This window comes from Callospermophilus lateralis, chromosome 3 (assembly GCF_048772815.1).
Source record: "Callospermophilus lateralis isolate mCalLat2 chromosome 3, mCalLat2.hap1, whole genome shotgun sequence".
Taxonomy (NCBI): domain Eukaryota; kingdom Metazoa; phylum Chordata; class Mammalia; order Rodentia; family Sciuridae; genus Callospermophilus; species Callospermophilus lateralis.
In genome coordinates, this window is record NC_135307.1 from 191,817,627 (window position 1) to 191,841,824 (window position 24,198).

At 59.6% G+C, this 24,198-nt stretch overlaps 1 protein-coding gene across 1 annotated transcript in view; it reads left to right on the plus strand.

Moving 5' to 3' along the window:
* The first annotated feature begins 8,044 nt into the window (after positions 1-8,044).
* Positions 8,045-24,198, plus strand: part of Ptgis (prostaglandin I2 synthase) — a 33,069-nt gene continuing 16,915 nt past the window's right edge. The window contains exons 1-5 of the mRNA XM_077109197.1: positions 8,045-8,405; positions 17,641-17,764; positions 18,720-18,898; positions 19,671-19,814; positions 23,106-23,257. Of these exons, the coding sequence (XP_076965312.1) occupies positions 8,332-8,405; positions 17,641-17,764; positions 18,720-18,898; positions 19,671-19,814; positions 23,106-23,257 (673 nt within the window). The 5' untranslated portion in view covers positions 8,045-8,331. The remainder of the gene's footprint in view (positions 8,406-17,640; positions 17,765-18,719; positions 18,899-19,670; positions 19,815-23,105; positions 23,258-24,198) is intronic.

Genomic DNA, 24,198 nt, shown 5'->3' on the forward strand with positions numbered 1-24,198 from the left:
CCCATATGGTCATTCATTACTCCGTGGAAACTTCCAGGCTCTGATGTGGAATTGCTGTTCTCGTTGTGTTTCAACTGTTCTAAAATATTGGTTTTGTTTCTTCTTTGACTAAAGAATTAGAGATGTGCCTTTAAAAAATGTCCAAGTGAATGGACCCTTTAAAATCATTTTGTTATTAGCTTCTAACCTAACTGCACTGTGGTCTCAGACTATTATTTGTAATTTTATTTTGCTTTTAAAAAATGATGGAGGTGGGCTGGGGATGTGGCTCAAGTGGTAGTGCGCTCGCCTGGCATGCGTGCGGCCCGGGTTCGATTCTCAGCACCACGTACAAACAAAGATGTTGGGTCCGCCAATAACTAAAAAATAAATATCAAAAAATTCTCTCTCTCTCTCTCTCTCTCTTTCCTCTCTCTTAAAAAAAAAAAAAAAAACGATGGCGGTGTCTTTGCAGCCTTGCATGGTCCCTGTTTGCAGAGGCTCACTGGGTGTTCTTTGACCTTGAGACCCGGAGCTTGTGTTCCCATGTCTGTAAGGACTTGCTGCTGGGGATTGGGCACAGGGATGCTCACGTCTCTGCATCTTTGATGGCAATTGTACCGTCAGCACTGTAAAGAGCTCCTCTTTGTCTAATTCAAGGCTTCCTTCCTTGGATTCTGACTGATGGAAGACTGCAGTCCTGTCTCCCATTTTGTCTGCATTTGCCTGATGTTTTTACACCCTTCCTCTCCCCTCTCCTGTTTAATCTTTCTCACATTGTTTTGCTTGTTTTTTTTTACACTGGAAACAGAATCCAGGGGAGCTCTACCATTGAGCCACTCGCCAGCCCTTTTTATTTTTCACTTTCAGACAGGGTCTCACTAAGTTGCTTAGGTCCTCACTAAGATGCTGAGGCTGGCCTCGAACTTTTGATCCTCCTGCCTCAGCCTCCTGAGTCACAGGGACCACTGTGCTTAGCTTACTATATTTCTTCTTTGGAGGACTCCAATTATGTATGTGTTGGCTCACCTTTGTCTGTCTCCTTTCTGATCTTTCGAGTGCTTTCTTACTTCTGTCTCTTTTTTTTTGTTTGTTTCTAGAACTGTGCCCCCTCACTGTATTTTCCACAGGGGCTGTTCCTTCGTGTTCCCTCCAACATTGTCTTAATTGCTGTGACTTTCTCCTTTCTACCTTTCTCTCATGTTCAACCCCCTTTTGCTCCTCACCTCCGTGTTTTTCTGAGTTCCTGGATTGCGGCTCCCCTACCTTCCGTCATGGAGGTGACTGTCGTTTCAGTTTTTCTCCTTTAAACTTCATGCCAACATGATTTGGATTCACTTCGTGTGAACATTTTCTCATCAGGTGGTAGATTTTTCTGCATATTTTATTATATCTTCTTACATTTGGGCTTTTACACTCATTGTGTCCATCCTGTCCTGGAAGGGTTGGGTTCCCTGGGTCTGTTCTAACATCAAGTCTCTCCTCTGCCACAGGGACAGAGGGCTTCCTGCCAACATGTCTTCTCTGAAGCTACTCGTCACTCCTGCTCTGTTTCTCTGAACCCAGCCAGCTCTGGGGGGCCTTCTCCCCCTATCCCCAGGTCCCCAAACTCGTTTTCTAAACAAGGACTCCAGCTCTCACCTGGGGCAAGGCGAGTGTAGTTTTGCTGACTCCTGCTGAGATCTGTCACCACCAAGCCTGCTCCCGCCTGGGCTCTGCCTTCTCTCAGCAGCTTCTAGAAAATGTCACTCAGGCTCTGAAGCCTGTGGATTCCGTTTCTCTCCTGCTCTTGCTAAAACTGGAGCTTCTGGTTTTGTTTGTTCCCTTGTTCTTCTTGGTGCTTTAAGGGAATTTCCAGAAGAAGGGAAAATGTCGCAGAGGCAGCCGTTTCCCCACCCCCATCATCTCACTGAGTCCTCTTTGGCAACTCTGGGACATGAGCAGAGCCACTGTTTGTTGTCCCCATTTCCTTTTTTTTAATACTGGGGATTGAACTCGGGGACACTCAACCACTGAGACACATTTCAGCCCTATTTTGTATTTTATTTAGAGATGGAGACTCAGTGAGTTGCTAAGCACCTCGCTTTTGCTGAGGCTGGTTTTGAACTCATGATCCTCCTGTCTCAGCCTCTGGAGCCGCTGGGATTTCAGGTATGCGTAACTGAGGCCGGTTGTTGCCCCATTTTCTATATGAGCAAACAGAGGGGCTGTGGCTCTCCAGGTCTGTCTGGGTAGGGGATCCACACGGGTCTCTTTTCTTCTTGTCCTCCGCAGGGGCCTGGCTCCCAGGCGGGACAGCAGGGAGCTGAGGGGGTTGAGGGCTGCCTGAATCACTTTTTCCAGTGCAAAGTGCCCAGGCAGTGGGTAGAGGCCATGGCTGCCTGTGCACTGGTCCTGGGGAAGCCAAAGGAGGCAAGGCCACCTGGAGCCCTCTCCTCTAGTGCCCACCCCCTCTGGCCTCTAGCCTGGAAGAGGGTGGCCACTCCCCAGAATCATCTCCCAGCCCCAGATGGCACCTGTGTGGAATCATCCTGAGAAAGCTGAACAAAGGGCCGTCCGTCCAGCCCCTGTGCGTCTGCAGCTGCCCCGGCCTCTGGGCTTTCTGCCCAACACATTCCCTTCGTAATCCCAGCTCTCCTGGGGAGAGGACACTGCAGGGCAGCTTCGTGGTGGCTGACGTCCTTCGGATCTCTCAATACACAGACGGGCCCCATCCACAGAGGCTGCTGGCAGCAGGACCTGGACACAGGAGAGGGCCAGTCTCCCATCTCACTGTCTCTGGTCTTCCCTTTCTCCTTTGAAATTCCCAATGAGAGGCTGCTGAACACACGGTGTGTCCCTGTCATTAAGTGCTTGTTATGGTTGGGAGGTGAGGTGTCCCCCAAAAGCCCACCTGTGAGACATGCAAGAAGGTTCAGGGGAGAAACGGTGGGGTTGAGAGCCTTAACCCAACCAGGGAGTCAACCTCCTCCTGGGGATTAACTGGGTGGTGAGGGCAGTGGGTGTGGCGGGGAGTGGGGATTAGGGCGCAGCTTTGGGGCACATATTTGTATCTGGGAAGTGGTCGCTCTCTGCCTCCTGGCCACCGGGATGTGAGCTGCTTTCCTCGGTCACTCTCTCCTGCCGTGATGTCGAGCCTCACCTCGAGCCCCGAGGAATGGAGCCGGCCTTCTGTGGACTGAGACCTCGGAAACCCTGAGCCTCAAAGAAGCCTCTCCTCTGCAGTTAGATGTTCTGGGTGGACCCTCCAGTCACAGGAGCCACACAGCTGACAACAGTGCTTGTGGCCTGTCTAGACATGTCCCCTCTGTGGCAGGGGAGCCCTGGATCACCCTGCCCAGATGGGAAACCGGGGTAGAAGGCAGTCTGCTGTGTGCGTAAGCGATACAGAGAACACTCCGACAGAAAGGACCAGGCGTGTGATCAGCTTGACGTGACTGGGACCATCTGGAGTCCTAGCCACTGTCACTGCCCCGGGTCGTTTTCCCTAAATAGTTTCCCGGCACAAAACCATCAGAGTGGTATGTGGGCACCTGTCATCCACCCTGGTGCCAGGAATGCGCCCGGCTGATGTTAGCTTCAGATAACCAGCTCCATTCTGTCTGAATGAAGTCACTTTCATCTTAACTAATACGCAGCCCTCCCTTTGACCCAGACGGTGCAGATCCACCTGTTCTCACTGCCGCCCGGTGGGTAACTCTCCCAAGAGATGGCACTCTGCAGTTTGAAATCTGCCTGCCTCTCTCTTGGGTCCTGGGGCACCTTGGGGGCTTTCCTCCTACAGAGAACTGTGGGTTGCTCCAAGCACTCGGGCCCTTGGCACAGCTAGAGACGTGGTTTCTTGCTTCCCTTGAGCCTGGAGTCTCGCCATGCTGGGCCTGTGTATCTATGTGCATACAGTTGGCTGGAACTCGGTGAAGGCGGCTTCCTTTTGTAAGGAACAGCATGTTCCGGTTTTCCCCTGTCCTCACCCCTCCCTATCGCCTCCCCATATGACTGGCTTGCTTCATGTTTGGAAATACTTGCTGGGAGCACTGATATTAGCTTGAGATAAACCAGACACATTCCAGCTTGGAGGAAGTCTCTTTTGTTCTACCTCGTGTGTCCGTATCCTTGGTGGATGCATTGAATTTGCCAGCCTCTTTAAAAGCACAAAGCAACAGAGACTTTGCCGGTTTGGTCCCTGTTTCCTCTCCACCCAGTTGCGCTCCAGCAGGAGGAAGCCACAGCAGGGATTCCGGCTCTTGTTTCAGAGGCTACTGCACTTCCAGCTGCAGCCGCCACGGGAAGGCCCCTCTCAGATGTCCCGTGCAGGAGCTTGACTGACAGCTGGACCCTGGGGTGGGCAGAGGCCCTGCTTTCCCGGGTCTGCTCCCAGCTCTCGCCCAGGGGTGCAGGGAGGGGAAGCCGGCCACTCTGCCCGCTCCTGGGCTGGAGCCACGCCCCCTCCTGCTCCTGGGCTGGAGCCACGCCCCCATCCTCTCCCGCCTTGTTTCCCTACCTCCTTTCTTTCCATGTTTTCCCATCTCTTTCTCTCAGCTTCCTCTGGCTCCCTCCTCATTTCCCTCCTAGAAATGTCACATCTCATCCTGTCTTGGTGACTCAGAAGACCAGGGTAACATCCCTCCCCATAACAGATTTGCCAGAACCAAAAGGGCAGAGGGGCTTCCAGAGAGGTGTTCACAGCCCATGCCCTGGCTGATCAGAGGAAGTACTCTGTGACCTTGCATAAGTTACTGACCCTCTCTGGACCTCGGTTTCCCCATCTGCAGTTGGGAATAATGATAGTATCCGTTTTATAGGATCCCTGTGGGGAGTAAATGAGGTTTTATGGAAAAGAGTTTCAAATGACCTTAATTACGGTTTTAGTCAGTTTTTGTGTCATTGTGAGCAAAACACCTGACAAGAACAATTTAGAGAAGGAAACATTTATTTATTTGGGGTTCATGGTTTCAGAGTCTCAGTCCATAGACGGACAACACTTGGCCCCCAGGGAAAAGCTGTCCCCTAATGGCAGTGAGGAAGCAGAGGGGAAGGGCCCCCAGGACCCACCTCCTCCAGTCACGTCCCACCTGCTGACAGTCACCATCCAGAGGGGTCATTCAAACTTGGATGGACCGGTCAGGTTACGAGACTCATAATGGAGGCATTTCACCTCCACACTCCCTTAACAGGGGTCCGGGGACACCTCCCATCCAAACCCTGACAATCACCTCCTCAAGTGAGAGCCACAACCACACACTGAAGACTGCCCTCTCTGACGGGCGGTGTCAGCTCTGAAGAAGATGACACACCCGATGTCCCCCTTTCTCATACCATGGGCTCCTAGTCGTTAGGATGCAGGCACACAGGCCCCGAGACAGAAAGCCGGGGTGTAGGGCGCCCAGGGGGCCCTTCCGGGCACACTCCATGTTCTGACGGCGGGGTCCTGACCCTGTCCTCCTGACCCTGTGGCAGCCACGTAAGACAGCGGAGGCTGGGTGGAAAGGGACACTTGCGCAGGTGTCTTGTTTCTGGGGACAGCAGACATCTGGACACACTGGACTCCTCCAGCAGAAGGTCCTGCTCTTGGCACAGCAGAGTTTCCTGGGAGGTGGACTAGCCTGTGGCTTCCACTTCCCAGATGAAGCCTTGCATGCCAAGGTCGGCCTTGTGGGCAACCCCTGAGATCACCAGATGCGGAGGTCAAGGCTCCGAGAGGTGAAGTGACTTGCCCAGGACTGTGTGTGACGTGAGGGACTCTGGGGTGGGAACTTGGCGCTCAGGTCCTGTACTCCAGCTCTTCTGTGGTGGCCAGCAGGTGACCCTTGGGGCAGCCCTCACTCCTCTTTGCCTTTGAGGCCACATCAGCCCAGGCCTCGGCAGGGTCCTCCCAGTCCCCGGGGGGAGCTTGAACTTTTCAGGGCCGCCTGTTCTCGCCAGAAGCCACAGCCAGATCTGAGTTTCCCTGCTCTGAGTTCTTACCAGGGCGAGTCCTGCACGAGGTGCTTTGGATGCCCGATTAGCTCAGTCCTCCCTACGGCCATCACAGAGGTCGTCTTGGGAATGGAAGACAGAGTCTGACTCACGATGAGCCGACGTTCCATCATCTCATGGAACAAGTCTGGGTGGGGCTTCCAGGGGTGGCGGTCCTGCAGCTCGGGTTTGGAGCTCTGCGACACCCCTGGCCTTCCACGCCCCCACCTTGCCCTTTCACAATGGTCCCCAAAGTCCAGAGGAGGCCAATAGACAAGGAAACATTCTCCAGAAACCTACAGCAGATTTCCGGAGGGTGTCCGCCTCTGGACCAATCCCTGGCACACAGGGTTCCCCTGGACTGGCGCAGCCCAACTGTGGTCCACTCTCCGGGGACAGCCAGGCGGCCTTCCTAACGCCCGCTCTGAACCAGTCGGGCTCTGTGGGTGAGGGGCAGGAGGCTCCGGCACAGCCTTCTCTCTCTGGTGTGAGCAGCTGCGGTTGCTTCCCAGGGAGTTTGCCCCAAGTGGAGGTGGGAAGAGGGTATCCAGGGAGACTGATGGCGGGGACTGACTGGGCCGGGGTGGCCGTCGAAGAGCTGACCTTCTTGACGGCGGGGTCCTGACCCTGTCCTCCTGACCTTGTCAGTGTGCCCGGCCCTGTGCTGGGTGAATCATTCTCTCTCATTTAACACCCCCTCAGCCCTGTGCGGAAGGCACTGTTCTTCCTACTGAGACAGGACCCTGGCCATGTTTACCCACACCTGGCTCTTGGACAGGTGTGTCACCTGGATCAGGTCACTGCTCCACCTTGACCCCATGAGGTTCTCTTTCCCATCGCATCAGCCAGGAGCCCCAGCAGAGAGATGGAGCAGACTGCCCAGGGTCCCCTGGCCAGGCGCTGGCTGAGTGGCCGTGAAGCCCACTGAGGGAGGCCGCAGGTTTGGAAGACCCTCCGGGCCCCAGGCAGGCTTCTTGGAGTCGTTGGCTTTCTCCTCAGACAAGTGGAAACTCCTTCTGTCCTGGGTCTGCTGAGGCCACGTGAAGCTCACCTGGCTCCCTGACGGCCGGAATTCAGATGTCTAGTAAAGGAATCTCCAGCAGGACAGTGGGACACACAGGTGTCACCCCAACCCTGGTCCAACTGGTTAAAGCAGCAGAGTGATGGTGACTGCTTTAGGGCCAGGTCATGAGCGGAGACGACGTGGGGGCGCATGACAAAAAGAGTGAGGCTGCATCTCCCTGGGAAGAGCTTCTGGGTGAGGGAACAGCAGGTGCCAAGGCAGCTGGCACCTCTGGGAGGGACAGGGGGACCAGTGTGACTGCTGCAGAGTGGGGGGGGGAGAGCAGGGCTGGATCCGGGGAGGAGCAGGTGGGCTGGGAGGATCTGGGGGGCCTTGGGGGGCCTTGTACAGATTGTGGCCTTGCCCTGGGTGGAGTGCGATTGTGAGCAGGAGATCTTCTGACTTCTGTGGGGAGACTGGACTGTAGGGAGATGACCTTAGAGACCAAACTTGCCCAAACCTTGCCTGAGCCAGCAGGGAGGCACAGGACCCAGACAGACCACCTTGGCCCATCTTTTCACAGAATTTACCTGCACCCAGCCCTGGGCAGTTGGTACTTCCTTTTTAGTGACAAGGTGGTCAGTTCCTCACAACCCTCTGCGGAAAGTACGCCTCTACCTGGCAGCTGGACTGCCCTAAGCTACCTGCTCCAGGCTCCCCGGGGTGGAAATGGGAAGGGGGACAGCGGGAGCTTCTGGGGAGCCAACCTGCAGCCAGGCCCAGGTTTGCTCCCTGCAAATGGGAAGCCCAGGTCCTCTCGGCACCCGGGGAGGTCCCTTGCAGAGACACAGGCGGGGGCCTGGCACCCTGGGCACCAGCGGCCACGGCATCCTGAGGCCCTAAAAGCTCGGGAACAGGTCGGTGCTTTGCACGGACTGCCCCGGTGAGGACCTGCTGGGCGGCTCTCCTCTCGGGCTGGACTTCCCGAGGACAATACACCGAGGAGCAGGAGCGCTGGAGTCCAGCCTCGCAGCCCAGCCCGAAGGGGGGGAACTCAGCGCCTGGGACGGGGAGGGAGGCTCGGGAGCCGGACGGGCTTCAGCCGCGGCGGTGGGAAAGCCCGCCTGTCCCCGGCTTCCCCCTCGGCCTGGGCCCGCGGGTCCCTCCCCCGCCCCTCCCCCAGACATTCCAGCGCCCCTCGCGCCGCCCTCGCCGGGTCGCCCCCGCCCCCTCCTCCGCCCGCGCCCCCTCCGCCCGCCGTCCCCTCCACGTGGCCCCGGGCAGGGGCGGGGGCGGTCCGCGGGGCTGCGGCGCTGGGGCGGGGCGGCGCCGGGGTCTAGGGACCGGCGGGCTCCGTGCGCTGCCTACCTGGAGGGACCGCGCCCGCCGCTGCCATGTCCTGGGCCGCGCTCCTCGGCCTCCTGGCCGCGCTGCTGCTGCTGCTGCTGCTGACCCGCCGGCGCACGCGGTGAGTGGCCCGAGCCCCCGGCGGACGCGCCGGTCCCCGGGCCCGCGAGGGGCTCTGCGCCGACCCCACCGGGGAGGGCTCTCGGGGGCCGTGGGGACCGCAGTGGGGTCCCGTGGGCAGATGCCGCCGCGGGAAGTCGCGGTCTGTGGGCGCGACGGCGGGACCTGGGGAGGGCTGCGGGCGAGGCCGGGCGTGGATGGAGAGGTGCGGGGACAGCCTGGGGACCGGGTGGAAGAGGCCCTCTCGCGCCCGCAGCCTCGGCCTCGGCCCGGCGCCCACCCACCCCGGGCGGGAGCCCTGTCCTGCCCCGCGGCCGGCGGTCCTGCGGGCTCGGCCTCCCCTGCCGGAGGCTGGAGGGTGGAGGCCGTGGGGGGACCTGCTCGTGGCGCCCTGGGACCACTCCTGCCCGAGTCCCGCTCGGAAGGGCAGGGTCCCTGGGCTCCGTATTAACTGCTGCCAGAGAAGCCGAGGCCCGTTAGAGGCCCCCCTCCCCTGAGCCCAGGAGAACCAGGGCCACTGTCTCAGCCTCCGTCCCAGAGGGTTTTCTGTTCCGCGGGGAATGTAATTTAGGGGGAAAAGTCGAACTATGACACCTCGGGTTCAGGGAGCTAGGTCTTCTTATAAAATATTTAAAAAGTTGGTTTGAATTGCGCACGGGAGCGCAGAATCGTTTGACCCACAACCAACATTTATCCTGTTGCAGACGAGACTGAGGACCCCGGGCAACCCCACCCCCACCCCGGGTCCTTTCCTCTTCCCCAGACCTCCTGTTGCTCACTTTGGGTGGAACCGTCCAGATATTTTAAAAATACACTTTTTATTTGAGACTAGTCTGAGATTTACAAAAAGTCTGCCAAGATCGCACAGAGACTTGCCAAGCTTCCCCACCCCTAGCGCCTGTGTTATCCTGGTAGGTTTGTGCAACTGAAAACCTCGGTGCCGCTGACCTTGCCCTTAACCCTACTGTCTACCAAACTGCAGACCTTCCCGGGATTTCTCTGGGTTTTCCATTAAAGACCAGGATGCGATTCAGACCAATAGCTCCTCCATGCCTCCAGATGTTCTAATAGTTACTCTTAAATACAGAGAGGAGAGCTTGTGACCATACGGTGGGGGAGAGGGAGAGGGGAGAGTGTTTACAGTAGAGTGGCTGAAAATCCCAGAAACATCGGGAACTTTAACTTTTAAACAACGTGTTAGTTGAAATTTCAAACAATGATCTCCCTGTGTTTTTCCTCGCACCACATACTTCTCCAGGTGAAATTTAAAACTACACATTCAATCATTTGCCTGAAAGAAAAAAAAAAAAAGGAAAAAATGAGGGACGTTTCCCTACAAAGCAATGAGTTCTCTTTCCTGGTGTGTCGGGCTCTTTGACCCTCGGTACCGAGGGGTTCTCAGATGGTTCATTTGTTTTTTTGCTCTGGGTTTTGGGCTCCACACTGGTCCATGTGCGTACGGAGCTGAGGTCTGCTCTTCTGCTCTTGTCTCCCGTGTGCTGGAATTTGAATCGGTTTCGGGTTCGTTTTCCCTCTATCCATGTCCCTGAGAATGGACTTTTCGGCCGTTTCCTCTGTTTTTGATATTTCCGGTAACGTGCTGGCCTTCCTGCGGCCGTGGTCTGCACTTTTCCTGGGTGTGGGTGGGCACAGCTGGAAGGTCGTAGGTCCTGGGGGCAGGGTGCCTGGACACATAGAAGTCCCCCGTGTGGAATGTGTGGTGAGAGGAAGGGCTACTGTCCACCTCACTTGTCCAAAAATGTTTTTGTGGTTCTGGGGCTTGAACCCAGGGCCTCACGAGCTCAAGCACTTTCCCCAGAGCTACATCCAGTCCTTTGAGAATTTTATTTGAGACAGGGTCTCGCTGAGTTGCCCAGGCTGGCTTTGAACTCGAGATCCTCCTGCCTCAGCCTCCCTAGTAGCTGGGATTATAGGCATATACCATCGGGTCTCAGTGTGTCCATTTTTAAAATGGGGATGAAGGGGGTCTGTGGTTGTAGCTCAGTGGTAGAGCACTTACCTTGCATTTGTGAGGCACCGGCTTCCATCCTCAGCACCACATAAAAATAAAGGTATTGTGTTCACTTACAACTAAAAAAAAAAAAAGTTGAAAAACATGGGGATGATGGTCGTGATAGTGGGTGGGAATGGGACTCCTGGGTGGGAAGGGATGTGGGTCCAGCTTTCCTGGGCTACGTCCTGCTGACTAGCAGTCTGGGGAGCTTGCTTATCTCTGGGGCTGAGATTTATACCTCTGGGCACCCGGGAGGGCCCTAGGGGTGATTGGGGAGAAGTATGGGAACAGGTGTCACTAGCGGATGGGGGACAGCAGTGTGAACTCTGGCAAGGCCCTCAGGGGTCCCAATTTGTTTCTCAACCTTATTTGTCCTCTTTTTATCTTCCTGGTGCTGGGGATTGAACCCAGGGTGTTCCACCACTGACCTGTAGCCCCAATACCCCACTTTTTTTTTTTTTTTAAATTTTGAGAAAGCTCTTGCCAAATTGCTGAGGCTGGCCTCAAACTTACCATCCTTCTGCCTCAGCCTCCTGAGTTGGTGGAATTATAGGTGCACACCACTGTGCCCAGCTTTTCTTTTTAACTTGCCTTAGGGGGGCACTCTGGTTACCCCAGTTTTACAGAGGAGGACACTGAGTCTCTGAGAGGTCAAGCAATCCCTCAGGGTCTGCCTCCATTAAAGCTCTCAGCTGTAATGACTTGTAATTCCCAGGAAAAAACGGATACTCACTGATCCCTCTCGTCACATTGGTGGATCTGGATACTTGAAATTTGTAGAAGCATGTGACCTTGAGATCACGCAGCCACAGCAGAAAAACCTTTAGGAAGGACAGATCCCCAGGTGTGGGAAGAAGGGGTGGGTGACCCGGTCTGGATGCAAGTAGGTAGGGCTCCCCTCTGCCTGGCCTCGCCCCTTTCTCCTGACCAAGGCATGAGGTCACTCCATCACCTGTGCCATGCAGCTGGGCTTGAAAATGTTGTGACTTTCCCAAGGTCACAGAAATTGTACTCCGCAGCTAGCCACCCGCTCATCCCAGTGAAATATGCGACTCTAGTTAGTCAGCAACTGTCTTTACCTGTAGCATTAAACAAACCAAAAATAAATAAATAAATAAAATAAAATAATGGAGGAGGATTGCAAGTTCAAAGCCAGCCTCAGCAATTTAGCCAGGCCCTGAGCAACTCAGCGAGACCCTGTCTCTAAATAAAAAATAAAAAGGTCTGGGACGTGGCTCAGTGGTTAAGTGCCCCTGGGTTCAATCCTCAGTAGCAAAACAAAATAAAAAAAAATTATAATTTTTTAATTATGAAAAAGTTCAACTATGCAGAAAAAAAATACCGTAAGAACTTCCATGTCCCCTGACCCTGATTTTACGGTCACTAATATAATTTAAGAATCACAGCCGTTGGGCTGGGGCTGGGGCTCAGTGGTGGAGCGCTGGCCTAGCATGTGTGGGGCGTGGGTTCGGCCCTCAGCACCATATAAAAAAATAAAATAAACACAGTTTTTGTGTCCATCTACAACTAAAAAAGAAATTCTTTAAAAAAATTATAGCTGTCATGATATTTCAACCCGGAATGTATATCAGAAGACGATATAATCCTGATTTCCTTACTCTGAGAATATAAAAAATAATGTGCAATGTCATCGAGTTCCCAGTTCAAGCTCAATTCTCAATTTGGGGAGACTGAGGCGCTGGGGGGTAGGGCCCTTTCTGGTGGCCCCTGGAGGTGATGACCTGCCCTGTGGGTACCGCACACATTCTTCTTGCCGTCGGCACTGAGGGTGCTCCCAGGGGTGACCTCGGTCCCCCCTGATTCCTCTTCCTCCTGGGTAGGTGTGGCTGCTGCCGGGAGCACTCCCAGAGGTCTTCTGGGGGCAGTCCATTTGTTGGGGGACCGGAGGCTGCAGTGGCATCAGGCATGGGTCCCTGTGTCTCGCGGCTGACTGGACCTCTGCAGGGTGCCGAGTTCCGAGGAAGGAGTAAATCTGTCTCATTGCAACACGCAGTAGCCAGAGGTCACCGAGGCGGGTCTGAGGTGGGATTCAGCCCTGGCGGCCCTGGTTGGAGTTAGGGGAAGCTGGGGCGTTCCGTGTACAAGCCCAGGTCTCGGCCTCTCGTGAACACCAGCAGGTCTGGCAGGTAGAGCCCTCTCCAGACCTTGCCACAGTCCCCGGGCTCCCGTGGCCCCCCCTGCTGTCACGTACTTCCCACGCTGTCTTTCCTGGTGGTGACAAGTATCAGGAAAACCAAGCCAGAGCAAGAAGGCCACGTGCTTTCTCTGCACAGTGGGAGGCTGTGGGAGCCCGGAAGAGCATTAGGGGGACCCTCTGTTAATGGGACCCAGAAGCCACTAGAGGCCTGGGGTGAGCCCTGGGGGAAGCTCAGATTGCTCCAGTGGGGGGCAGGGGGAGCGGCAGCTCCTTTTTGTTCCCCATCGGGTCCTCCTGGGCCTGAGAGCCGGAGCGGACTGGGCACTGTTAGGAGCGTTGGCGCCCCTCCGCCTGGCACGGCCCTGGCCAGCCGCGGCTCCCCCCGCACCATCCAGAACCTGCGCTGGGCGGGCCTCAAGCAACCCTGGAGGCAGGCCTGCTCACTGAGCACCGACTGTGTACATGATTCCCTCATCTGACACATTCTGTGAGCGCCTACTGTGTGCCGCGCAGGGTTCTCAGTGCTGGAGTCCCGGGCCCAGGCAGGACGCCATGCCTCAGGGCCCAGGCCGGGGACAGCACACCCTGCACTCCGTCCCCTGGTTTTAGGTGGGGAGAGAGACCCGGGGCAGCTGGTGTGTGGGAGGGAGGGACGGCAGGTCCTCCCTGTGGGAGCTGAAGCCCCAGGAGAGGACCCCAGGGATGGCGGGGTATCTGAACCCAAGGAGCAGGACACCGTCCGCCATGTGGGCATTAACCCGGGACAGGAGAGTCCAGCCTTGTGTCCCCACCCCGCTCCCTCCGGGCCTGGCAGATCCCCAAGTCAGTGAGAGTGTCCGTGGGCGAGGCCCAGACCGCAGGCCTTGAAATAGAGCCTCCTTCGCCCCCCTGGCCGCAGGCTGAGTCACCCTGGACTGTGGCCCGGGCCAGGCGGGCTGGGGGTCGGACTGGAGCAGCTGAGGGGCCAGGCGCCTGGGCCCCGGCTTCCTGCCTTTGTCTGTGGCTCCTCGACTCTTCTGGGGAGGAGGAGGGCTGCCAGAAATAACACCTGGCCACCGCTGGCCCAGCCAGGAGGGAGGGCAGCGAGGGGAAGCCCCCACCCGAGTGTCCCCAGGGAGGCCCTCACGCCCTGCATGGGGCAGTCCCTGAAGACCCTCTGTGCCTCAGTTTCCTCACCTGCAAAGTGGGGGTGCAGATGTCGGGGGGGGGTGACTTGGGGCCCGACAGCGTCAAGAATGTGGCCTGCGGTCAGACCTGCTGGCGGAGACCCAGCTCCTCCCCAGGGCCAGGCCAGCCTGGTTCCTCCCCTGGAGACTGGTCCGCTCCTCAGGCGAGAGGACACTCCCCCGTCCCTGGGGCTGAGGGCCAGCGGGGCTGTGCAGTCAGGGCTTCTCACGGTGGCCTTGGTGGCAGCAGGGAGAGTTTGGAGAAGGCCGGGCACAGCACTGGTGGCGCTCGGAGTCACCCTGGGCCTGCTGCCCCGCAGACCCCTGGCCTCCAGTGCCGGGCCCGCTCCTGGCTCCTCTGACCCCTTCGTTCCCATGCCCCGGCGCAGAGAAGGCACGAGTCACGCAGCCAGCGAGAGGCACAGCCGGGGTCTGGGGCCAGGAACTGGTGCTGAGGTCACCCTTGTGACCACCAGGCTCTCCTGCCTCTTAGGCCAACTGCCCGCTCTGGGCCTGTCTCCCCAGACTGCCTGGGTGGCAGGGCAGGTGCCCACGGGTCAGCAGGCTGGTCCCCAGCCGGAGAAGCTGCCGTGGCCCAGGGCTGCAAAGAGCAGAGTCCAGGGAAGGGCCTGGAGCCTCGCTGGCCGCATCCAGGGCCCGTGAGGGGGACTTGGGCGGCAGGCTCCAGGCAGCGTGAGGCTGGGGGGCTGGGGTCGGACTCCATCCTGGGTCTGCTCTCTGCCAGCACCGACGCTCACCCCTGCCGTTCTCTCCTGCCTGCCCTTGGGGTGCCGGTGGGGTCAGCCAGACAGAGGGGCAGAGTCGGGGCGGGGGAGGACAGGGAGGGAAGCTGCTGGCCTGTCCCCGGAGTGCTGCCTGCGCAGGGACCCCCTGCTCGGGAGGTTGGGGTGGGGGGTCAGGTGCCCGGCCTGCCCTCCTGGGTGGCCACGCAGCCTCCTTCCTCTTGCCTCTCTTAAAACACAGGCTTCACCTCCCGACTCCCACTTCCAACCCTGCACCCATCCCCACCGCATGTGGCACAGGAGCCACACTCTCCTTGGCTTCAGGCCCTCGGGGTCCTCAAGGACATTCCCGCCATCACCTGCACATTCCACCCCAGCTACACCAGATCCCGCTGTCTTAAAACCCAGTGTTCCCACCCCAGGGCCTTTGCACTTGCCGTTCTCTCCACCTGTAGGGCTCCCCTCCCACCCTTCCTGAGTGTCCCTTCCCATCCTTCTGGCCTTGGCTCCCATGGCACCTCCCTGAGGAGGCTGTCCTTGACCACCTACTCTGAGCTACTCCCACTGTCTCAATCACCCCTCTTTCTTTTTTCTTTAGTAAGGTGTAATTCAGGAACCACAAAATCCACCCTTTTGAAGTGTGCTTTTGACAGTGTGCAGCTCACTGGTTTCTAGTGTAGTCACGGGGTTGGACAGCCACCACCACCACCTAGTTCCGGACTGTTTTCAACATCCCCCACAGAACCCCCTCCCCTCGGCCCTGGCCACCACCCATCTCCTTCCCGTCTGTGGAGTCACCTGCTGTGGGCATGGGCGGCAGCTAGTCGTGCTGCACGTGGCCCTTTCCCTTAGCCCTGGCGTGACTCAGTGGCTCCTTTTATGACTGAGTAACGTCCCTGGCTTGGATATGCCACACGGGGCCCGCCCGCCCCGTCGTCGTGGGTCATGGACGGTTGGCTTGTGTCCCCTCTGACTATTGGGTCACGTGGCACTCGTATTTAACCCTTTGAGCCCCGCCAGGCTGGTGCTCAGAGACGGCCCGCCCTTTTCATTCCGGGGAGCAGCCTCCGACTTCTCCACATCTTCGTGAACACTCATTTTTCTTTTAAAAAATTTTAACGATGTCTGACCGCCATCCTGGTGGGCATGAAGTGGCGCTTCATGGTGATTTGTTTTTCTTTTCCTTTCTTTGTTTTTTGGGGACTGAACCCAGGGAAGCTTTACCACTAACCTTCATCTCCAGCTTTTTATCCTTCATTTTGAGGTTGCTCAGGGCCTCCCCAAGTTGCCGGGGCTGGACTTGAATCTGTGGCCTCCTGCCTCAGCCTCCTGACTGAAGGTGGGCACCACCTGCCCCAGCCTCATTGTGAGTTCGAGGGTCTTGGCATCTGTCACTTGTGCATCCCTTGGAGAAACGCCTGCTCAGATCCTTCCTTCATTTTAATTATTGTTCACTTCTGGTGCTGGGAGGGACCAGGGCTTCGTGCTTGCCGGCCGGGTCTGCCGCGGGCCACACGCCCAGCCCGTCATGGATGATTGAACCAGGTTGCGTTTTCACTGCTGAGCTGGGTTTCTGGCTTTATTTTTGTCATCAGAATTGCCACTCTGCGGCCGACTTTCCTGTCTTGCTTTCTGTCTGTCTTCCAAGGCCCTGCTCCCTGCTGTCTCCAGCGCCCTGCCCGGGACCTGCTTGGGGTGAATATCTCCCTGTCCCTGCAGCCTCTCAGCAGCTGGGGCTGGACTTTCCTCACCCTGTTGCTCTGAGTCGCGGGTCCTCACCTGGGCTAGGGACTTCCATGGGGTCCACTGTGAACACCTGCCCCACGATACAGTGAGGCTTGCTGTGTGACCCTGAGTGCAGCTTAGCGCAGGGTCCCTGCCGCAGAGGGGTGGAGAGGATGGGAAGCCTGTGGCCGGGCCGCGAGCGGTGCGGACTCTGAGCGTGGTAGCTGCTCACTGCTGAAGCCAACGCTGAGCACTTAGCAGCTTCACACTAGAGCCCGCCAGGAGCCCCAGGTGGGGCTGAGTCCTGCGATTGGAGATTGGAGCCCACGGGGCTCTCTGTCGGAGGCCCAGGAGGCTGAGGCTGAGGTGGCCGCAGCCTCCTTTCCACTGGAAGCTCAAGGAGGGTCTGGCGTTGGGTAGGACTAGGGACCTGCGTCCATGCTGCTGTCAATCAAGGTCCACTCCCGGCTCCTGGGGGCCACTCACGTTCCCTGTCCTGGGGTCCCTACCATCCTCGAAGCTAGTGACAGACTTCCCATGTCCCCTCCCACTTAGGCTTCCAGTCTCTCTGCCGGGAAGAGCCCTGTCCTTTTAAGCCCTGCCCTGCCGGTCAGGTTGGGCCACCAAGGGACAAGCCTTCCTTCAGGTCCACTGCACCAGCTGTCCCCACTCAATGTCCCCAGGGTCCCCCCTCGCACAGGGTGTGGTGGCTGAGGATGCTGACCCCACCCAGGGGCTGGCTGACTGGCACACACAACCCCCCTGCCCTGCTCCGCCAGCGCCCACGCTCGACACCTGGCCTGGCGTTGCTGCCCGAGGCGCCTCAGGTTCGGAGCTGCGAGGGTCAGTTGGGGGCAGCAGACTGTGCTGTCATCCCTGTGGGCAGGGCAGGGTGTGAGGTGACCGACACCCTGGTCCAGGCTGGCTCAGAGAACTCCTGCTGCTGTCCGGTGTGGAAGCTCCTCCCGCCTGCAGGGAGGTGGTCGCCTGTTGGATGCCCAGCCCCCATGTCCACCCACAGTCCACTCTGCATGGCAGCTCCACCTAAGCAGGTCATGTCCCTCCACTGCTCAAAACTTTTTCATGGCTCCCACCTCCAAGAGAAAGCGGAAGTGCTCCCACGCCAGATGACTCTGGTCCTGCCCCCCCTCGGATCTCAGCACCCACTGCTGCCCCTTGCCCCCTGAGTCCAGCCATACCAGCCTCTTACTGTCCTTTGAACAGGTATGATCCAACCACAGGGCCTTTGCACTTGCCATTCTCTCTCCCTGGAAAGCTCTTCCAGTTTCCCGAGTGCCTTCCTTCCTCAGGGCCTCCAGGTCCCCCGCTCCCCGTTGCCATGGTGAAGCCTGTCCTGACCTCCCCACTGACCTCCCTGCGCCCCCTTCTCCTCCCCTGACTCACTTTACTAAGTGCTGCCGGTTCTGCAGGCGACCCGGGGAGCCTCCCCTGGACCTGGGCAGCATCCCCTGGTTGGGCCACGCCTTGGAGTTTGGGAGAGACGCGGCCAGCTTCCTCGCCAGGATGAAGGAGAAGCACGGCGACATCTTCACCGTAAGTGCCTCTGGGGGGAGGGGGGCAGTGCCTCGAACTCTGCCAGCCCCCACCTGCACCAGCGCCCCACCCCAGCCTGTCTGTCTGTCTGTCCACTGTGCTTCCCTCACCGCCGACCCTCGGTGTCCCCCGGCCTCCTCCCACACTGAGCTGCACGGTCCTTCAGGGTCTACCACACCCCGGCGTCTGTCCAGCGGCCCGTCCACTCAGCTTCCGTCTGTCCCTCCCTCCTCTGCCTTCCCGCCCACGGCTGCCCAGCAGCCTCCACCCAACACCCCGCGGTGTTCCTCGGCTCCTGCCCCAGCCTCTCCCCGTGCCCACAAGGTCCCTGTCTGCCTCCCAAGACCCACCCGGGTCCTCACTCCGGCCACGTGGTCCGGCCTTCTAGCCCGGAGTCCGTTTCCACCCACCCCGTCGCCCGCCCTGCCCACCCCTGTCCGTCCCGGCCTCCGCCCGGCCCCCCGCACGCCCCCCTCCAGCCTCCCGGACCCCGCTCCGCCTTCCACCTGTTCACCCGAGATGGACGCACCAGTCACCGCTGGGCCCCACATTAATCCGCACATTTAGCTTCCACCCGTCCGCTGGCTGCCCGCCCCGTCGCAGTCCAGCGTGGGGTCCCTGAGCCCCCTGCACCCCTCACCCCGCAGCCCGCCCACCGCCATCTCCCTCCGCGGCCCCTCACGAGGTCCTGGGCAGCGCGGCCTTCCGCAGGCCACCCCGCCACGCGCCTGGCCCAGGTGACCCTGCCCTGGATTTTAGAAAGCCCTGCCTTCAGCCCGGGCCCTGCCACTCGCGGCCGTGACATCTCGGGCACGTCATCCGCCCTGGGAGCCTCGGGTTGGGGCACCCGGGGGCTGGCCACGTCCCTAGTTCTCGGTGGCGGAGGGGAGGCGAGGTCGCGCCTCAGGGGTGGCCTCAGCCCTGGGAGCCGCCGTAGTCACGGGCCTCCCCGCAGGTGCTGGTGGGCGGCCGGCACGTCACCGTGCTCCTGGACCCCCACTCCTACGAGAGGGTGGCGTGGGAGCCGCGCTCGCGGCTGGACTTCCACTCCTACGCCGCCTTCCTCATGGAGAGGATCTTCGACGTGCAGCTCCCGCACTACAGCCCCACGGAGGAGAAGGCCCGGATGAGACCGTGAGTGGCCGCACGCCCTGGGCGCCAGGCGGGTGGTGCGGGCTGCACCGCAGGTGCCCAGCGCGGGGGGATTTGAGGACCAGAAACCCCGGAAACCAGGCGGAGCCCAGCCCCGCGCCTGCTGTCCCTGCCGCCGCCGCCAGGTGCCGCTGCTGAGCCGGCCACGGCCATCGGTCCAGGTCCCCGGGAGCCTTGGACCAGGACCGCCTCCCCCCCCACCTCATCCCGCCCAGTGTGGAGCCTGCCCCGGGAGGGGCTGAGGGCCCCCACTTCTGCCCACACTCCCGGGGCTGTTCTGTCCTCCGACTCAGGTCCACGTGATGGGACCCGGTCACCAGCCCCTTCCTTTGCCTCATGTTACCCTCACTGAGGTCCCGTCTCTTAGCAGCCCTCGGTCAGGGGACACTGTAGCTGAGCAGACAGGACCCCTCACTCCAGGGTGTTGGCCTCTTAGTTCCTGTTCTTCCAGAGGCGGGGTTCCTTGGCCCAGCTCAGTGCCCGCAGGGATGGGCTGCCCAGGTGCCGCTCACAGGCCCTGCAGCCACACACAGGTTTCAGTCCCAGCTGTCACGGCTGTGTGGCCTCGGGCGTGTCCCATTCCTCTCTGTTCCCAGATGGGTACGGTGGACGGGCGAGCGTGGACTGGGCCTGTGTGTCCAGCACTGTAAAGCACTGCTGTGGCGGGTGCCAGGCCAGCTGCCGTTGGGGCAGGAGCTGTGGGCGCGGGTGTCCCCCTGGGAGCCAGGCTCTCACGCTGCCCTTCCCGGCTCAGGACGCTCGTCCACAGAGACCTGCAGGCGCTCACGGAAGCCATGTTCACCAACCTCCGCTCCATCCTCCTGGGCGACGCCACGGAAGGGGCCAGCGGCTGGCGGGAGGTGGGCCTCCTGGACCTCTGCTACGGCTCTCTGCTCAGGTGAGAGGACAAGGTTCTGGGGAGGGGCCTGACACTCCGGATCTTTCTCCCCGCGGGCAGGGCTGAGTGAACCGCGAGCACTCTGGGCAGGGGCGGTTTGGGATGCCCACCAATGAAGGAAGGACCCTGTGCACCTGAAACTCCAAGGTCACCTGATCCAGGCTGAGCCAAAAGGCAGGCACGGCCCTGCGGTCACCTGGAGAGGGAGTAGCCCAGCAAGACTCCGAGGCACCTGTCCTGTGGCTCCCACCTTCTGGGATTTCGCAGGCCGGGAAACAGGGTGCTGGGAGCCCAGCAGGCCCTCAGCCGAGGTCAGACCTCCTAGACTCGTGAAAACTCTGTGCCGAAGTGGTGCCCAGTGCTCTTCTGGACTCTGGTTTACAGCAGGGACAAGACAGATGGACTCTGTATGCCAGAGAGAGATGGACCTGGGGACAGAGACCCACAGAGGGTGGCAGCCCCTGGGCAGTGTCAGCCAGACTGATGAAGGGCCTCTCTGAGGATCCAGCCTCAGAGCTGAGACCCCACGACAGGGTACCCACTACCCGTGCCAAGGGCCTGGCAGGGGACTTGGCAAGTGGAAGGCCCAGAGGTAGGATTCCTAGGGTGCCCGTGTGGCTGGAGCAGAACTGGTTCAGGGACAAGGTGGAGAAATCACATAGCCGGTCTCACAGAGCTCGAGGCCAGGAAGGGCTTCAAGGTTTGCTCTCAGTGAGACGGAGTGACGTGAGAGGTCAGGCCGGGGCAAGGCAGGACCCGGCTCAGGAGTTTACAGCTGCCTTGGCTGGGATTGGAGACCAGACCTCGGGTGGTGAAGGTGGAGGTGGGAAGCGCTGGGTGTGATCGGCTCCTGGGTTAAGCCTAAGGTGATGATGCTGGTGAAAGTACCTCCTTAACTTTCTGCTTGTGAGTTCACGCCCCACGGTGGTCCAGTCTCCCTCCCGCCAGGCACGCGCCCCACATCAGGAGTTCTGTTCCCTTGCCTGGGAATGCTGTTCCCCACATGTCCATGTGGCTCCCTCCTCACTTCAGTCAGTCCGTCTCCAGTGCCAGCTGCCCAGAGAGGCCTGTTGGACACCCAGGTCATCAACATGAAGACTCCTGTCGTCCACCTGGGTCTAGTTTTTTATGGAACCTGGCGCCACCTAGGGGTCGCCTGTGTACTTACGCATGCCGTCGCTGGCTGCTGGGCATGATGTTGGAACCAGGAGCCACTGAAGAGCCTTCCACAGCGTGAGGCCCCGTGGTCCCCTGGGCTGGTGTGCTTGGCTGTTCTTCGTCGCCTGTTTTGGTGGGACTGGCTCTCTGCCTTAGGGAAACAGCCCGAAAGATAGGGACCCAGGTGCTTAGCCATACTTTAAACCTGTGAGAGACCCGGGGCCAGGCGAGGTCCGTGGTTGCCTGGCGAGCACCTGCTGCCTAGAAGTGGCCGTGGCGCTGCCCTGCCGGGTCCGCGGGCCGTGGCCAGCTTCCTTTCTAGCGGTGACTGGGAGGCCCAGGTTTTGCCCTGGTTTCTTCTGACGTCTGAGCGCAGGTTCAGCAGGGGTTCAGGTGACCTCTGCGGACCCCACGGAGCGTCCAGATGGTGGGCTGCCTCCTTGCAGTGTCTGCCGTGAGGAAACCGAGGGCCTTAGTCTGCAGAGGGGCCCAGGCCTGCCACGCGTGGGGGAGGGGGAGCCCGGCGGAGGCACAGGGAGCTCCGGTGGCCTGGACCAGGGGGGTCGTGGGGAGGGCTGTGACCCGCAGTGAGGTCCCCATCCCTGGGGGCATGGAAGCCAGCGCAGGCAGAGGGGGGTGAGTGGGATCAGCAGGGGTGGGGTGGAATGGGGGTTGGTGGCTCGGCTCCAAATTGTGGTGACCCGTCATTCTCTCTTGGTCGGGGCTCTCAGGGTTCTGTTCTGACCCTGTCCTTCTGTCCATCTGCCCACCCACCATGCGCTCCTCCACCCACCCACCAACGTGTCGGGGCCACCCTGTGCCTGTGCTGTGCTGGTGAGGGACAGAGTGGTCCTTGTCAGCCCACCTTCCCGCGTGCCTGCTACCCCCTGTCCCCAGCTGGGAGGACCTCTGTCCTGGGAGATCTGGGGGTGGGGCCGGGGGTAGGAGAGTGAGGGACGGGAGGTTGGGACCTCAGTGGTGGCTCTCTGCCAGGGCTGCAGCCCTTCTCAAGTGGAAAACGTGAAAACCTGCGGTTTCCCTCCCAGGACTGAGGCCCGGCCCGGGGCTGGCACCGGGTGCCTGGGGCACTGGAAAGGGCTTGAGGGGCATCCCCCGAGGTGGCCCCTCAGGTGGAGCGTTGCTGCTCGCACACCTGAGCACGTCGGCTCCCGGCCTGGTCCTTTTGCACCCCTGGCTGAGCCTGGCTGAGCTCAGACCTCCCAGGGTCCCTCAGCTCCAGCACGGGCTTCCCCCATTCCATGTCCCCTCTGCCCTGCACGACCCCTGGACACCTCCCAGGCCCTGCCCCTAGCTCCAGTGCCTGCCAGAGACACCCAGCAGCTCTGGGCAGGCCTCCGCTGCCCCTCAGCCCCGGCCTTGGCCCCGGCTGCGCCCTCTGCCTGACACCTGGCCTCCCCTTGTCCCTTCTCTAGGAAGCCTGCCCCGACCCCCTCCTGGGACTGGGTTCTCCTGTCCCCATTGGTGCCCCATCTCACCCCTCGCCTTCCCCGCCCCAGCCTCCCCACTGCTTCATAGCTTCTGGCCCTTGCTGCCCAAGAAGCCTGCCCTGGGTCCGCCCTTGGTCTACCCTGGTCTGCCCCCGGTCTGCCCCGAAGCAGGTTCCTTCTTATCCCTCAGCTCCACTGGGAGCCACCCCACAGGCGCCCTGCCGCTGCCCGCCTGTGTCCGCCTGTCGTTCCTTTACCTCATGCTGCCCTTTGCCTGTGTAGTTTTCTCTTGGGGTGTGCGCCCAGGCACTGCACCATGAGCTGCATCCCCAACCCTTTTTGCTTTGAGACACGGCCTCGCCAAATTGCTGAGGCTGGCCTTGAACTTTCGAGCCCCCTGCCTCAGCCTCCTGAGTCACTGGGGCTGCAGACACGCACCATGGAGCTGGCGCACGTGGCGTTTCCACTGCCTTCCTGCTTCCTCTGTCCCCACACCGTAGTGGGAGTCCGCCGGACACGGCTCTGGTCTCTTCTTAAAGTCGGTTCTGTGTCGGGAACATGCCCTGGCCCACAGGAGGAAGACAGGAGCTCTTTGGGGGGAATGAGTGAAGACAATTTAGAGGCCACCAGGGGGGCGAGGCCGTGTGTGTCCGCAGAGGACCCTGACCTGCTTCTGTTGCCCCAGAGCCGGCTACCTGACCCTGTATGGAGTGGAGGCGTCCCCACGCACCCAGGAGAGCCAGGCCCAGGACAGAGCCCACTCGGCTGACGTCTACCACACCTTCCGCCAGCTGGACCTGATGCTCCCCAAGCTGGCACGAGGCTCCCTGTCAGTGGGTGAGCACCCAGGGGTCCCTGCGGGTGGTGGGCAGACAGAACAAGTGAGAAGGTCTGAACCCAGAGGCCACACAGGAGGAGGGTGCCGTGTCCTGCGGGGCTTGGGCCAGGCGGGCTCCTGATGGGAACCCTAGCTCAGCACTCTGGAGCGGGACCTGGGAGTGTTCTTTCTCTTGTTTTAAGTTGCTTTTTAAGAAATTTGCAAGTGGTTCATGCTTGGTATCGAAACTCAAGCCACGCAGAATGACCTGAGGGGGCAGTAAGGGTCCCCCACTTTCTCCCATCCCCACCCGCTCCAGCCCTCCGCAGAGGTCAGCACCAGGACTCCCCAGGAGCAGCCCTGCAGCGCCTCTCCAGACAGGTGCCCACCCCCAACACACGCACACACGCACACGCACACACACGCACACGCACACACAAACACACAGAGCCGTGAATTATTTTTATTGTTTTCTTTCTTTTCTTTTTTGCTACTGGGGATTGAACCCAGGGCACTCGACCACCGAGCCACACCCCAGCCCTTTTGTATTTTATTTAGAGACAGCAACTCACTGAGCTGCTGAGGCTGGCTTTGAACTTGCGAACCTCCTGCCTCAGCCTCCCGTCCACTGGAGTCACAGGCGTGCGCCACCCTCTGGCCTGTTCACTCAGGCCTTTCCTCTCTGTCTACCGAGGTCTCATTAGTGTCCCACTTGCCCTGGGAACCAGAGTCACGTGATCCAGCTTCCTCACTGGAAGGGACTTAACTTGCCCGGCGGAAGCACAGGGAGCTGTTGGCCAATTGATGGGCAGAGGCTGGTGGCTTATTGTTTCAGTTTGATTTTTGTCACAACCTTGTCAACATGCGGTTAGCAAGTTAAGTCCTTCCAGTCTGACGTGGGAAAGGGGCCTCTCACTTTTGCGGCATTTCCCTGGCTGCGGGGACAACACATCTTTTAGGT